Raw genomic sequence first — 16,481 nt, forward strand, 5'->3', positions numbered from 1 at the left:
TAGGGCAAATTCCCCGCAGTGAAGGGATGGAGGGATAGAAGGAAGGGGCGTGGTTACACATGGTCTGCGGTTGTGAGGCCGTTTAGACGTACTGCCTAATTCTCTAAAACAACATTGGAGGCGGCTTATGGTAGAGAAATGTACTTTCAATATTCTGGCAACAGCTCTGTTGGACATTCCTGAAGTCAGCATGGCAATTGCACGCTTCCTCAAAACTTGAGACATCTGTGGCATTTTGTTGTGTGACAAAAATTCACATTTTAGAGTGGCCTTTTATTGTCCTCAGCACAAGGTGCACCTGTGTAATGATCATGCTGTTTAATCAGCTTCTTGATAAGCCACACCTGTCAGGTGGATGGGTTATCTTGACAGAGGTGAAATACTCATTGACAGGGATGTAAACTCATTTGTGCCCAACATTTGAGGGAAATAAGCTTTTTGTGCATAATGGAAACTTCTGGGATCTTTTAGACCAGGTGATTTCAGGTGAAAGCTATGATCCCTAATTGATGTCCCTTCTTAAATCCACTTCAATCAGTGTAGATGAAGGGGAGGAGGCCGGTTAAAGAAGGATGTTTAAGCCTGTTTAAGCCTTGAGACAACTGAGACATAGATTGTGAAGCAGGAAACCAGTGTGATCGATGAGAATGCCCACTTGTGGTTTGGAAAGAAGGCACGAGGTGACTGCTGGAGCCGAGGAGTCGGAAATGGTGGCGAATAGTGCGGACAAAATGGAGGAAATTGAGAAAAAGTTGGTGAAGCAACAGCTGTGCTGGAATGCAAACAATATGGGTGTCAGTTCTGATGTTATGGAGCGGGAGGATGAGCGTCAAGGACCAGAATGGTCGGTAGTGGAAAGACATAGGAAGAAGAGAGATCATGATACAGAAAGCAGTGGAGCGTCTAGTTAAGAAAGCATAAAGAAGGCCAAAGTAGGAAGCAAGAGTAATGATGTGTTGGAGTGGAAAGTGGTGATAGTGTTTGATGAGACCACACGTACACCCTATCCGACTAACTAATGCTGTAGAGAATGAGGTAGTTGAAGTGAAATTATCTTGATTAATTGGAAATGGTAGGTTGCTAATAGTTTGTGGTAGCCAGGCCTAGCAATAGAAGATTCTGAAAATGGAAAAGCTTAATTTGACGAAGATTAAAAGCCATGTCCAGTGTGCTTATGCTAGATTGAAGGGAGTCATTACTAGGGTCCCAATATCTATGTCCATAGATGATATTAGAGAAAATGTGAAGGGAGGAAGAGTGATTGAGGACAAAAGGATCAGTAGGAAAGAAAATCAAAGAAGTGAAAGCCTATCAGTGCTGCTGAGGTTTGAGAAGGTTGTGCCTGGGAAAGTACAGCTAAGATTCCTTAGTTTCAATGTCAGAGAATTTGTCCAGTCCCCATTTTTTTAATGCCAAAGAATGGGACATGTAGCTGTTCAATGTAAAGGAAGGATAGATGTGTCAAGTGTGGAGGGGAACATGATTATGGTGAATGTGGGCGCAATGTGAAGGTTAAGTGTTGTAATTGTGGGGGGAACATAGTGCAGCATTTGGTGGATGCCAGGTGCAGAGAGAGGCTCTGAGATATAGAATTAGTCATGATGTGTCATATGCAGAGGCTGTAAGACAGATTGGTGGAACTACAATGTGGAATCATGGAGCTTCCATGGCTGCTCCTGTAATAAGTGGACCTACTGTGTCGGGTCTAGTGTTTCTGCTGGTCCTGGCATGGTTTGGAGGCCTGTTCAGAAATCTTGTGCTCATGAATGTGTGAGGGAACAGAGTTGCTAAAGCCTGAAATATTTTTTTGTTACATTTCAGTGGCGCCCAAATGACATGTCTGTGTGCTCTGAGGTTACGAAATAGAAGAAAGCTGTAAAGAAAGTAGTTTTGAATAGTTAGGGTCCATAGCATGGACAATATTATAACCAAGAAAACCACCTGGTCACAAACAGTGGTTTTGTGTTGTGAAGTATAATACAAACTGCCTCAGTAAAAATTCAGCCATGGAGGATAACAAACGATGTGGCTTTGTCTATATAGATATAAAGCAGTATGGATCCGATTGAAGGGAAAGGTCGTAATTGTGTAATTTATCAGTTATATCATCATGACTCATGTAGCTACAGCATGTTCTGTTTATTCTCTGTTACAGATAGCCTGCATCTTTGTGGGACCCTCAAGCATGTGGATGAATGTAAATACAACATTCCCCCTCTGGAGAAGAGAGATGATCTTCACAACATGGAATCAAAGACTGTACCATTGTGATTGCACCCGCAGGTGAGACAGTAGCTGTATACCGGTACATACAGTATAATCTTGCAAGCTGGCACATTTGTGGCTCTATATTGAGCTTTCACTGTGGTCAATTAAGAGGATCTGCTCTAACTTGCAGTTATCTTCCTTTAAATGGATTAGATAATTACTTTGTGCATTATCACATCTCTGACACACACACGCATGCATACACACACGTATGTATATACACACATACCAGAAAACTGTGTCCCCCTATTTCCTTTCTGAAATTGTTTGCGTATTTCTCTTAACATCTCTTAATTCTTATCCACTGACTGTCTACTTGGATCATCGATCTCCTCTGTCCCTCCATCTCTCTCCACTTCCTCCACCACATTGCTGAGTGGTCAGATCAGATACTTGGAGAGGACCAAGATTCTCCTATCCGTCCTGCAGGACTTTGTGTCTCTATTCTGCCTCGATGTGTGAAGTTTAAAAGACTGTCTTTGGGGAAAAGGTTGGCTCAATTAAAACATGTGATATATTTGCAAAGAGCCACAACTGCCCCTTAGACTTTTTAATGTGATCTCTTCACAAAGCTGATATTGCTAATTGTTACACGCAATGTGTCACTGTCCTACCTAGTGTCAATGTGATAACAATAATAAATAGGCTATAGCAGTATACTGTATACAGTTGAAACAGTGCTTGTGGGATCTAGTGTTAACATATAATATTTTATTTTATAAAAATAAAATAAAAACATATTTTTTTGTGGGAGGGACTAATTCATGTATTTTAAAACATGGAGGAAAGAGGAAGACAATGCTCAGGGCACAAGTAAAGATACAAAAAGAGGGACTCCTGTTCGCCTCTAGAGACTATGTCTAAGGATCATTGAGCCCCAAAAAAACTTAGGCTGATGTCTCCCAAACATCAGCACCCTTACCAGTTACCAGAATGGGAATAATTTTGTATCTTGTATACAGTATGCAATACATCTGTCTAACATCAACCTGTACGTTTTGCAAGCCTTATGCAAAACGGATTTGAGTTGCTGCTCGAAATACCATCCAGATCCAAACCCTAAACCTTTGATCTCAACTGTAAATAATGATAATAACTGGATAATAACTAAATGAAAACTAGAGTTGTGACTTGTGAGAAGACCCCTGACAAATGGTTTTAATTTAATATATTTATATTAAGTCTGTGTACTTCTCGATTAAAATACTTAAATGTAACCAATTCTCTGTTTTTCGTTATCTCAGATTACAAACTTCCCTAATGTTGTAAAGGTGCACTATCTTTCAGCCAAGAGCTTTAAAAAATGCTCAGGAGGTGGCGCCCTCGTACTTTTAAAAGTAAGGCGATTGACCACCTATCTTTACACATGTTAATTAATAATTGTTTCTTAATTTGAGTGTCATCAGTGGATAATGTTGAATTGTGTAGTGTAAACAGTGTTGCACTTCATACCTAAAGGCTTTTTGCTTTGAATATTGTGTCAGATTATCATAATTTACCTACATTGTCACCGCAATCAGAATGTACAAATGAAACCATGAGTATTAAACAAACTATAACGACACATACATACAATCTTAGTATTGATAATAAATTATATTTTGGTGGTTCAATTTGTTGACGTGTTTATTGTAGGCTAAAGCGCAATGTATGCTGGGAACAGTAACTGTTGGCCTAAGAAACATGGCGTCTCACCGACAGCTGTGGGGTTTCCATTATCTGTCCGGCCACTAATAATCAGTTGTTGGACCACCATCGGAGCCGTTTTTCCTGCATTTTTATCGTGTTTTGGTTATGCTCAGACTTCGTGTTCAGCTGGAGAAGGCAGTCAATTACTAAACTATGCTCTAAATATTACGGTTTAGAGACAGTGTCACGCCCACTGCTCTGTAAAGACAGTACGATATGCTCAATGATACAGTTGGTAGCGGAAGAAAGAACCTGCCCCACACAGTGCGATCAGCTGGCCGACCTATGTTCGCTAGCAAGCCTCGATAGCTAGCACCCGTAGCAGCAAAGTGGTACCCACAAATATTTGGTAGTACGATTGGCGTTACCAAGCTAGCTAGCTGGGTCGGAGTAGGTCTGACTTTCTCATCTGACTGACAGCATGTCTGTCGGGTAGTGTTGTTGTCATTTCGGATTGGATTTGTTTTAATGTTCGACCTTTCTGGCATTTTTCTCGGAGGAGAGAGAGATGGGCTCCGGGGCCGTGGATTCGTCCCAGTGGTTGTCAGTGAAGGAAGAGACTATTTTCCTTCACGATGGACTGATTCGGGTCACGGATCTGGCTGAACTGCCCAGTGAAATCGGTGTGTCTGAGCAGGGGGACACTGAGCAGGAGGTGAGTACTGTTAGTCTGCATCTTAACGGTTGCATTTTGAATGTTTTCTTGGAGGAAGCGAACACAGCTAACGTTAGTTAACTTAGCTAGCTAAATTGTCAAGCGCTAGCTACCTACCTGTTCAGCATTAACTAGTAGGGATTGCCAAGCAGCAAGTTATATAATTCCATATGAATAAAGTCACATTAATAGCAACACGTTTCGCTAGTCATGTCCATGTGTAACATTGGCTAGCTAAGGACGCTAACGTCGGCTTAACGAGGAGCATGACCAATAACTACGCTAGTTAACTAAAGAGAACATTGAAACATAACGTTGACCATTGTTTACAGTAACAGGCTAGTTAGCAGACAGTCTATAATTTGAAGATAATGTAGTGTTAGTTGCTATATGAATAACAGTGTGTGTAGTGTGTAGGCATGATGACTCACGACGTAGCTAGCTAGCAAGGGTAGCTTATTATCTTGGCCTTTAAATCCCCACCCTTTGTGGGAACCGTGTCCCCTCTGGTCCAGACATTGGGTGCTCTTGAGTGGTGGCAGGCTATTATTGTTGTATTCATCAGCTCACCGACCTATTCTCACTTAAATTCTTCAAAGCACATTGGCATGGCACACAAACTGGACAAATACAATAGGAAACAGTAAATTCAGCGCTCTTGAAAGCTCCTCAAGCCAGTAAGTAGCCAAGAGGTCTTGTTCAGCACAGAATGCTTCATCATTGGCACAGTGCCTTTAGAAAGTATTCATTTTTATTTTTCCTTTATTTAACTAGGCAAGTCAGTTAAGAACAAATTCTTATTTACAATGGCGGCCTAGGAAGAGTGGGTTAACTGCCTTGTTCAGGGGCAGAATGACAGATTTTTACCTTGTCAGCTCGGGGATTCGATCTAGCAACCTTTCAGTTACTGTCCCAACACTCTAACCACGAGGCGACCTGCCGCTCCTTGACTTATTCTATATTTTGTTGTTACAGCCTGAATTCAAAATTAATTACAAAGATTTTTTTCTTTCACCTAATCTACACTTCCTTCAGAAAGTATTCACACACAGCTTACTTTATCAAATCCTCATTCAGTCACATGCAGATAAAACATTTTGATTTCTATAGTATCAGAAAGAGCATGTTCTGCAGTTTCTACGACACTTACCATAATCAAATATCTCAAAATTCAAGATTTCCAAATGTAACTTTTCCCAAGAATTTCTATGCTGTCCATGCATTCAGCACAAGACCACTCGCACGGCAGCATTGCTCTGGCTACTAAGCAAAAAAGAGTAACATACTAAACGTACAATAAAAATATGCTATTCTGTTTTCAATGGATGAGTGGGTGATAGAAATCAGATTGAAACAGATAATGGTGCATGTGACTTCAATGAACTGAATGATGAGGAGGGTGAAATGGGTGATTGAATTTTATCTGAATAATGAGGGTTGAATTTAGAACAATAGTGTAATGATGATGAACAATTGTGGGTGGTCTAATTATTTTATTATGAAAGTCTGGAAATGGTATATAATTTCCCCTCTTGAGAGTCAAATCAGACACTGAGTACAAAATACAATGTGTTTAGTTCACAATGGCAAGCCGAAACAAACTAATGTACGCACTGACAGCATTGCAAATGCTGCAGCATTTAGATAAGTTGGAGTAGGATGGAGGATCGGGTATTGTGCTTGAAATCGACGTTGCTGATGAGTCTTCATCTGATTCTGATGTTCACTTCGATCATTCGCCTCCGATGCCTGAACCTCGCTGCAGAAAAAACAGAGCAAACTGAGATGGCGATCTTAACTGCCACGATGAGACTGGAATCGGGGAGGGATGGCACGTTTTGGTAAGAAAAGAGTGACGAGTTTACGGTATGTAACGTGTAGATGTTGCAGCACATCAGCGATTGTACTGTTGCTCATGCGCACAGAAAAGGAAACAGTATGTGGGACGTGTCTGGACTCAAAGCTTTTATTGGACCTTTATATGTTCTGCGGGGCACATGGTGGAAGAGCGTTGATGTGAAGTCATTTTGGTCTGATAGGTATGGGATGGAGCATTCCACGCAACCGCTTCAGAAAGATTATGCGACACCTGCGGCAGGTGCACACAAAACAAGGCCCATGAAAACTGCAGTGCCCCTCACAGTGGTGGGATTTTGTTGGTGGGGTTTGCTCACACAAAGCCCCAACGCTGTATGCTGACTAGAGGTCGACCGATTAATCAGAATGGCCGATTAATTAGGGCCGATTTCAAGTTTTCATAACAATCGGAAATCGGTATTTTTGGGCGCCAATTTAAAAAAAAAATATATATATATATATATTTTATATACCTTTATTTAACTAGGCAAGTCAGTTAAGAACACATTCTTATTTTAAATTACAGCCTAGGAAAGGTGGGTTAACTGCCTCGTTCAGGGGCAGAACGACAGATTTTTACCTTGTCAGCTCGGGGATTCCAATCTTGCAACCTTACAGTTTACTAGTCCAACGCAATAACGGCCTGCCTCTCTCTCGTTGCACTCCTTGTGGAGTAATGCAGTAAGCTAAGGAAAGTTGCTAGCTAGCATTAAACTTATCTTGTAAAAAACAATCAATCATAATCACTAGTTAACTACACATGGTTGCTGATATTACTAGATATTATCTAGCGTGTCCTGCATTGCATATAATCTGACTGAGCATACAAGTATCTAAGTATCTAACTGAGCGGTGGTAGGCAGAAGCAGGCGCGTAAACATTCATTCAAACAGCACTTTCTTTGCGTTTTGCCAGCAGCTCTTTGTTGTGTGTCAAGCGTTGCGCTGTTTTTGACTTCAAACCTATCAACTCCCGAGATGAGGCTGGTGTAACCGAAGTGAAATGGCTAGCTAGTTAGCGCGCGCTAATAGCGTTGCAAACGTCACTCGCTCTGAGCCTTCTAGTAGTTGTTCCCCTTGCTCTGCATGGGTAACGCTGCTTCGATGGTGGCTGTTGTCGTTGTGTTGCTGGTTCGAGCCCAGGGAGGAGCGAGGAGAGGGACGGAAGAGAGGAGGGGTACTGTTACACTGGCAATACGAAAGTGCCTATAAGAACATCCAATAGTCAAAGGTTAATGAAATACAAATGGTATAGAGTGAAATAGTCCTATAATTCCTATAATAACTACAACCTAAAACTTCTTACCAGGGAATATTGAAAACTCATGTTAAAAGGAACCACCAGCTTTCATATGTTCTCATGTTCTGAGCAAGGAACTGAAACGTTAGCTTTCTTACATAGCACATATTGCACTTTCACTTTCTTCTCCAACACTTTGTTTTTGCATTATTTAAACCAAATTGAACATGTTTCATTATTTACTTGAGGCTAAATTGATTTTATTGTTGTATTATATTAAGTTAAAATAAGTGTTCATTACGCATGACCTTCAACCTTCGTCTCTCCCGAGCCTGTACGGGAGTTGTAGCGATGAGACAAGATAGTAGCTACTAAACAATTGGATACCACGAAATTGGGGAGTAAAATAAAATAAATAAATACGTGTTCATTCAGTATTGTTGTAATTGGCATTATTACAAATAAATAAATAATCCGCCGATTAATCGGTATCTGCTTTTTTCATGCTCCAATAATCGGAATAGGCGTTGAAAAGTCATCATCGGTCGACCTCTAGTGCTGACTGTGCACCCGAAGCATGAAGAGGAGATTGATTCATGTATGTGTAAAGGCACGCATATAAGGACTCAATACAGTGCCCCATACAATCAACAAATGACTTTTTATATCTTGTCATGAATATATTAACAAAAATATTTCTTTATGCTATTTATCCTCTACAGTTGTTCTTGTACTTTTGTTTAGGAAAATGGAAAACAATTTCACCTGTGCACCTGGCTGGTTATAATATTGTAATATGTTTAGTTTCTACTTTGTCAAAAATAAGCTGTAACTGGTCTTCATTAATTACTGTAACTCTATTACTAATCAAATCTACAAATAAAGTTGATCAAATAGATTACTTTTTTTTTTATTGTAAGGTAAATGAAAATAGGCTATAGGCCTAGGTTTTTTCTAGGACTTTGTAGAATTATATAAAACATATCCTTTTTAATGTTTATATTTCATTCAATTCATAATTTACAATATGCACTATTTATCAAGTGTTGGTGCTTATGTTTGTACACCTTGCGGGTTGATATGCAGCTGATGCATATGCTAAATGGAACGCCTAGCTATGTTCTCTAGTGGGTACTTGAAGGCTGAAAGGCCAGGTGGTTCAATGTTAAAAGGCCCTGTCCAGTCAACCCTGACATCATCATGGCTCCGGACTAACATTTTCCCCTGGTGTCACTGGTGCCACTAACTTTTTCAGTTGGTGGGACTAGCCCATGATTTGGTGGCACCCAATAAATGTGTTTCGCTGTGTCGCACAATATAATTAATTTCATTCGTCTTATAAAGTCATTCACAATACTTTAAGAAGTGTAATAGACTACGGAGATGGTATTAAGTAAATAAGTTGTTACATCTAACATTTCCAAGCATGAATGCTTGATTCAAAATATTTTGTTGTGCAACTTAATCCAGTGATCGTCATGAATTTTAGGTTGACAATTAGGCTATTTGTGTTATTTTACTGTCAAAATAGGGTCTGATTTGTTTGTTTAATAGACATGAATTTGTCTTCATCTTTATGTGCATTAATATTATATAGGCCTAATTCAGTTGGTGCTCATTCACCACCTGAGGAAGTGGAAACTCAAAATACATTCGCTTGATCACTAACTAACACCTACTGCTAGTAGCCAGGTATTAATCTAATAGTAAATGTAATGTCCAAAATAAACTTTGCAATGAAGCCTAGTGCACGTGCAATGGCCGATGCGCAATTTTTGCACGCTCCGTATTTTAAAGCCATATCAGTGATGGTAGACCTAAACAGACAAATAAATGGGACATACATTGATAGATGGTAACAGACAGATGGCATGCTACAGAGGAACACTGAGAATGAATCAACCTGAGAGGACTAGACTTCACTGCGTACACCTCCTGCTTCTAAAATGTTCTTATTTTTCATACGGATGGAGCAATGACTGGGGCGATGGAGCAGCTGTGCTAGCTAGCCATAGACCTGTGCCCCAGGTGCAGTAGTGTGACATCTTGTTTATGCTGTTTCATAGTGGGACTGGATTAGCTCTGGGTCTGACGGGTGGAGGTCAAAGCAAAGCCCTTATTGCCCATGCCACTCCTCAGAAGAGCGCAGTACCATTGGTTCAATGGCAGTACAGGACAAGTATGTGTTGCTTGTCCTCTCTGCAGTGGAAGTATGGATGGAATGTAACCTGAGCATCTGCAGTGTGTCTGGTTATTGTACTGTCACCACTGTCCACCCTCCCCCTGCTCTCACTAACCTCACTCTTATGTGAGAAGGAGTTAAACCGGGCTGCACGAATCAGTGTATAATGAGGTGGGTCCCCCCCCACATGAGATGCATGTTTCGGTTCTACCACCAAAGAATAACAAAGGCTACTTATTCACAAATTGGGTGTGATAATTTCCATGTGTAGTTGATAAACATCAACAAATGGGGCACTAACAGCTGTCAGGCTGGCTAGCTAGCATGCTATATTGCTAACCTTATCTAGCTAGGGTTAGCATGCTGTCTTGCTAACCTTATCTAGCTAGCTAATGTTATCGGTTGCTTTTTATATATATTTTTGTACACCGTCTTCAAAAGATTAGCCATCTCGCTCTATAGCCTTGTTCACACTGCAATCCTTAATGCTCAAATCAGTTTTGTTTTTCAAATCTGTTTTGGAGAACTGACTGTCCAAACAGCAAGTTACAAGTGACCAAATTGGATTTGTGTGTTCAGACAGCAGTCATTTGCTGACATGGCTACACTAGTTGTTATATTAACTGCGGGTGTGTGTGCTGTGGTGTAAGCTGCTTAGTGGTACTCATGCTTCCTATCACTTAGAAGTTATTTAGCAAGCTAAGGTTATTTAGCAAGCTAACAACAATGCCTGCCATGGACATTTCTCATTTGCTTTGAATGTTCAAAGTCATAGTGTAAGTACACTCTTTAAAGCCTCAAAGGATAAGATGATCCAATTTTCAAAATGACTTATTTTTGGCTAACCACAGCAGTCACTTAGCTTAGGTAGCTGTTTAACTTTCTTGTGCATTCACACATTTGTTTTGTAAACAATAAACAAGCTAGTTAGCTAACACATGTTCTTGTCAAACTGTTAAGAGTAACGTTATCTAGCACCTACGAAGATGGTTTGAAATGTGGCGCGAAATATCTGATACTTTGTGCTTTTTTTGCTGTTCAGACTGCAGGAAAAAGAACGGAATCGGATGTGCAAAAAAATTGGATTTGAGTTACTTCAAACTGCCAATGTGAACAAGGCTTATGGCTGGTTTTCGAGCTGGATAGTCATAAGCATTGATTTAGGGAGAACTTCGCCACAGATGGGAACCACTGGCCTGTCTTTGACTTCACCATCTATTGTTATCTTAAGTTTTGGCATCTTTCACAAATTGTAGGGATGCACGATATATCGGTAAGCATATCGGAATCGGCCGATATTCGCTAAAAATGTCGGCATCGGCCCGATGTCTAGTTTAATGCCGATGTGCAAAACCGATGTCAAAGCTGATGTGCATACGTATATAACGTAGGTAGATGATGTGCATACCTATATAACGTAGGTAGATAACGTAATGACGCCACGGAGAATACAGCGCTACACGTGCAAAACAGCCTTCCTAACCTAGCCCACAATGTCTGCTGTGTGGATATATTTTGAAGTTTCAAAGGAAGATAACAAAAAGGCCATATGCAACGTTTGTGCTGCTATTATTTCCAGAGGGGAGAAAGTGAAATCTTTCAATACCACAAACCTAATTACTCATTTGAAAGTGCATCACCCCCAGACGTTCAGCGACTACTTAGAACTAAAGCAGAAAAAAACGAAACCAGTTCAAGTCAAGCAGTCATTTGAAAGAGAGAGAGAATTTCAGTGAGAGAACTCAAAGGTGAAATCCATTAACGCCAAGATAATGGAATTCATTGCCCTTGACAATCAACCGTTCTCTGTTGTGGATGATGTTGGCTTTTGCTGACTGGTTGAGCACCTCGAGCCCCGGTACACACTACCAAGTAGGCACTATTTTTCAGATGTTGCCCTACCAGAGTTACACAGTATTGTTGAAACACACATCCATGAGCTACTTGCTATTGCCGTCACTGCTATTAGCTTTACGACTGACATTTGGACCAGCGATGTCAGCCCAATGAGCACAGTTCGAAATGAACACCCACCAAGTGCCAAATGCAGGTAGATTTTCCATTTGGCGAGAATCTCAGAAGGCTATCCGCCACACGGGAGGGTGAATGTTTGTACCAAAATAGCCATGTAATAAAATATCTGGCATGATGGCTCGGAGGAAATTATGTTTGCCAGCTTACCACAGACTGTCTCTAGTGCTCTAGTTTCACGGCACTGTTTACCGTACGGGACATCGGCTACTCGACATTGCTCACTTGCCACGGGTCTGCTGCTAGCTACCGTTCATTAAATAGCTGTTATGTGGCAACATTTACCTGGAGTAAACCAACCTTTAAAACGAAAACCCACCGAAGAAAAGGAGGACGAATCACAAAGAGTTCTATGAGAAATGGAGGTTTGGAGATGGAGTTTCAAGAGGCTGGCTACAGTATGATGCGGAGGCTGTGGTGATGAGTTGTTCTGTGTGTCGCCAGTATGCTAAAGATAAAAGCAGAAACAACTAATTTGTCATCAGAATTAAAATTATGAAGCTGGAGAACATTTGTGACCATGCACACAGCAAGTGTCACATTGCCTGCGTGTCTATGTCCCGGCCTCAATCGGAGCCTCTCATCTTGACACCCTCTGTGATGGCGCTAATGTCAGAGCAGACCAGCACGAAGATGAAGATGCTGTTTAGGACTGTACATGCCATTGGCAAGAAGGTGAGACCACTTTCTGACTTGGAGTGGATGTGTGAGTAAGTGAAAATGTTGTTACTCTTGTAGCTAGACTAGTACTTTTTGTAGCAAGTTTTTAAGTCTATTTAGCAGACGTGGTCCAGTATTGTAGGTTATTTCTCAGCCGTTGATAAGCTTTGGTTCACCTCAAAATAGTGTATAATTTCCAGAAAATTATAGGCCTACTAATGCTGACATGGATCTCCATGCTTTCCTATGGCTCTGTAACATAATAATAAAATTTAATGTTTGTCTCTAGATGCTGGTTACATTTTAAAGCATTGTGGCACAATTGACTTTACTAGCCTTATCGTGTTGATTCTTAAGGAAACAAAGGGTAGAAGGCTAATTTTGCACAATCAACTGCCAGCTATATTGGATAACATGATTGTATATTTAATTATTATTGAATTAATTGATGTTTCATTTTTGCAGTTTGGATGGGGAAAAAAAGGAATCACTGTGGGCTCAACATATAGAAATGAGAAGCAGGCCAAAGAGTTTACACCTATTGCGTGCACTGGACCACTTCCTGCGAGGTTACCAGTGGCTTGTCCAGCACCTGGAACAGGTAGTGGCTCTAGATTACTATGCTAAGTACTCAAAGTCATCATCAATATGTAATGTCCAGTAAAAAACAACAAACACGGTTACATCATGTTTTAATGCTTTATGCACTGATAAAATGTGTCATATCTAATAGGTTTTTTTGGATAGCAATTAATTGTCTTATTTGTTCTTTATGTATTTCAGATTCAATCTGCTGATGCCCAAAATGCCAGAGGTGTCCAGCAGGCCAAGGTGAGGAAATACTACAGTACTGCAAGGGAGGCTGTTGTTATCAGCTTCTGTGGCTTCCTGCATGACACTCTAACACACCTGAGCAACCTGTCTGACTGTCTGCAGAGGTCCACCATCACCATAGCAGAAGCCCACAGCTCCTTGTGCTCAACACAGGCAGTACTTAAGAAGTACAAAAACAGGTATGTTTATTTAAACTGCAATAAGAAATACTTAACTTAAGAGAATTAAGAGAAAGGATTATGTTAATAAGAGTGGGAGAGAGAGTGAGAGTGTGTTGTAAAGGAAAGTTCTGAAAGGATGGCCCTTTATCATCAGAGAAGGGCCCATGATGAAGGCCACAGATATGAGGGAATTTTGCTGACCAGAGGTGACAGCAAGACCCTCGTCACATCACAAGACATAATGCTTGACAGGCTAGTCGAGAGTATGACTGACAGGTTCCAGGATGCCAGTGTGAGGGTCCTGTGTGCCACCAAGCTGGTCAGCTTCACCAACTGGCCAGTGTCAGGAGATGCAGCAGCAGGTTACTTTATGTTTTGTATTACAGGTCAGTCAGGTTCATTATCATATTTTTATAGTTTGAGAATTAAAACTGCATGATGCTTGTTGTAATGTATTTAATTATTCTAGATTTTGGAGACACTGAACTGGAAACCCTGGTGGACCACTTCCTGTCCTGGAGACCACTGGCATCCATGTTGAAAGGATCCCTGACCAGTGAACTGTCCTGAAGTTGCTGATGTACCAAGAGTCCCAGTCCCTGCAGAAGATGTCCTGGTTCCTTGTCAACAGGAGCCATCAGCATTCCTGTCCTGGTTTTCTGGCATTTGTTGACCTGGTCCTGTCCTTCCCTGCCTCCATAGCTGAATGTGAAAGAGGTTTTAATACCATGAAACCGGTGAAAACCGATTGGCGGTCCAACCTAAAGTCTGACACACTGTCAGATCTCCTTATGGTCCAGCTGTCCTCTCCAGAGATCAGGGAGTATGATCCTTTAAAAGTATTGATGCTGTGACATGGACCATGCAAAGAGAGGGTGAGGAGTTCTGAGGTTTAAGTTGATTAAAATGATTAAGCATCTGATAGGTTTACAAAACCTTCAAATTTACTTTTATGTTTGATCCTTAAGTACATTTAATAGCAAATACTTCAGTAGAATTTTGAGTTTAAGACTTCTTCTGTTGTATTCAGGCTGGGAATTTAAATCTAGCCACAGCCAAAATTAACCAGCATCTGATAAGCCTCTTTTTTTACCTGTATTTAATCAGGGTATTTCTAATCAAAGTAAAGGATTTGTATCAGGAGAGCACCAGTTCTATGTCCACTGTACTTCTCATAATTGTATTTTACCATTGCTGTTGCCCTGTTTTCACTTCTATGTACTCTTATTCATTGTATCTTTTATGTTTTGTTTATTTCATTGTGTGCCCAATGTTTGGTGTTTTTGCACTCTGTACAGCACTTTTGGTCAACTACAGTTGTTTTTAAATGTGCTCTACAAATAAACTTGATTTGATTAACTCTTGATCAATATATTACAATTTTGTTTCAAATCTTGCTCTTGCTTATTTAAGTTTGTATTCAACATGTACTGAAATTAATGTATTTGTGACACGAAAAGGCAATTAATTATTTTGGCTGGTAAAGAATATGTTTGGCTGGTGGATTTTTTTCATCTACCAGTCCACTTGGCAGGTGAGACAAAAAGTACATTTCGGACACTGCCCATGAGCATGCTGACAGCACAGTGGGTCTGACAGCACAGTGGGTCGACAAGGATTTTCTACAACAAAACTGCCGACACAGACCGTGGGGTTAACTTGCATAAGTACTCTACTAGAGGCTGTGAACAAGCGATTCGGTGGTATTCTCTCTGAGCTTTTATACTGTGTCGCCACCATGCTTGATGCTAGGTACAAGGACCACGACTTCGATGCAGACAAGAAACAGGGTTTAAGTGAAATGTTAGACACAGCTGGACAAGATGGAAACGGACACAGTGACAGTGCGCACTGAGGAAGAGGACCCACGATCGATGAGGCCACGGACAGACAGAGCTGAAACCTCACTCCTTGACATGTATGATGAAATCCTGGTTGAGAATTAAACAAATGAACAATTTAACGAAACATTACAGCTGTAAATGAAAAATGTTTTACTGGTAATGGGGACATATGTAAATGCCAACAAAATAACTTTTTGGTGTGTGTGTGTGTGTGTGTGTGTGTGTCAACTATTTAACTAGTGGAATGCTTAAAAGGAAGCAAAATCTTTTAATATCGGGTACTGGGTTTTTCGGCAAGGAAAATATTGGATCTCGGTATCAGACAAATTTCATATAGGTGCGTCCCTAATATGCATCCCTAATCAATTGCGGCTGGAAATACGTCAAGAAATAGTTAGAATAAGATGAAACGCCGGTGATATCGAAAGATAGGCTAGCTGATATACGTTTTTCTACATTGTATTGGACACGGTGCAATATTTTAGTAGGCTGCTAGCAGTCTTCAGCTGTGGTTACAGCAAAGCCAAGTCAGCCCATGCTCATGATTCTCACAAGGGAAGTGAAATGATACGCTAAAATTACTTTGATCAGGACATGTACAGTTGAAGTCAGAAGTTTACTTACACTTACTTAGGTTGGAGTCATTAAAATTTGTTTTTCAACCACCTCACAAATGTCTTAACTATAGTTTTGGCTATTCGGTTTGGACATCTACTTGTGCATGACACAAGTCATTTTTCCAACAATTGCTTACTGACTGATAATCTCACTGTATCACAATTCCAATCGGTCAGAAGTTTACATACGCTAAGTTGACTGTGCCTTTAAACAGCTTGGAAAATTCCAGAAAAGTATGTATTGGCGTTAGAAGCTTCTGATAGGCTAATTGACATAATTTGAGTCAATTGGAGATGTACTTGTGGATGTATTTCAAGGCCTACCTTCAAACTCAGTGCCTCTTTGCTTGACATCATGGGAAAATCTAAAGAAATCAGCCAAGACCTCAGAAAACATTTGTAGACCTCAACAAGTCTGGTTCATTCTTGGGAGCAATTTCCAAA

At 40.5% G+C, this 16,481-nt stretch overlaps 1 protein-coding gene and 1 long non-coding RNA gene across 4 annotated transcripts in view; both read left to right on the forward strand.

Moving 5' to 3' along the window:
- Window positions 1-3,927: 3,927 nt before the first annotated feature.
- LOC112262890 (probable E3 ubiquitin-protein ligase HECTD4) overlaps window positions 3,928-16,481 on the forward strand; it is a 73,069-nt gene continuing 60,515 nt past the window's right edge. For all 3 annotated transcript variants that reach the window (XM_024438720.2, XM_042331569.1, XM_024438722.2), the window contains exon 1: window positions 3,928-4,612. In XM_024438720.2, the coding sequence (XP_024294488.2) occupies window positions 4,466-4,612 (147 nt within the window). In that variant the 5' untranslated portion in view covers window positions 3,928-4,465. The remainder of the gene's footprint in view (window positions 4,613-16,481) is intronic.
- LOC112262892 lies at window positions 13,602-14,940 on the forward strand. The gene is made up of 2 exons (XR_002955422.2): window positions 13,602-13,962; window positions 14,046-14,940. It is a non-coding gene; the product is annotated as an uncharacterized LOC112262892 (long non-coding RNA).

The sequence above is a fragment of the Oncorhynchus tshawytscha genome, linkage group LG12, assembly GCF_018296145.1.
Source record: "Oncorhynchus tshawytscha isolate Ot180627B linkage group LG12, Otsh_v2.0, whole genome shotgun sequence".
NCBI lineage: Eukaryota > Metazoa > Chordata > Actinopteri > Salmoniformes > Salmonidae > Oncorhynchus > Oncorhynchus tshawytscha.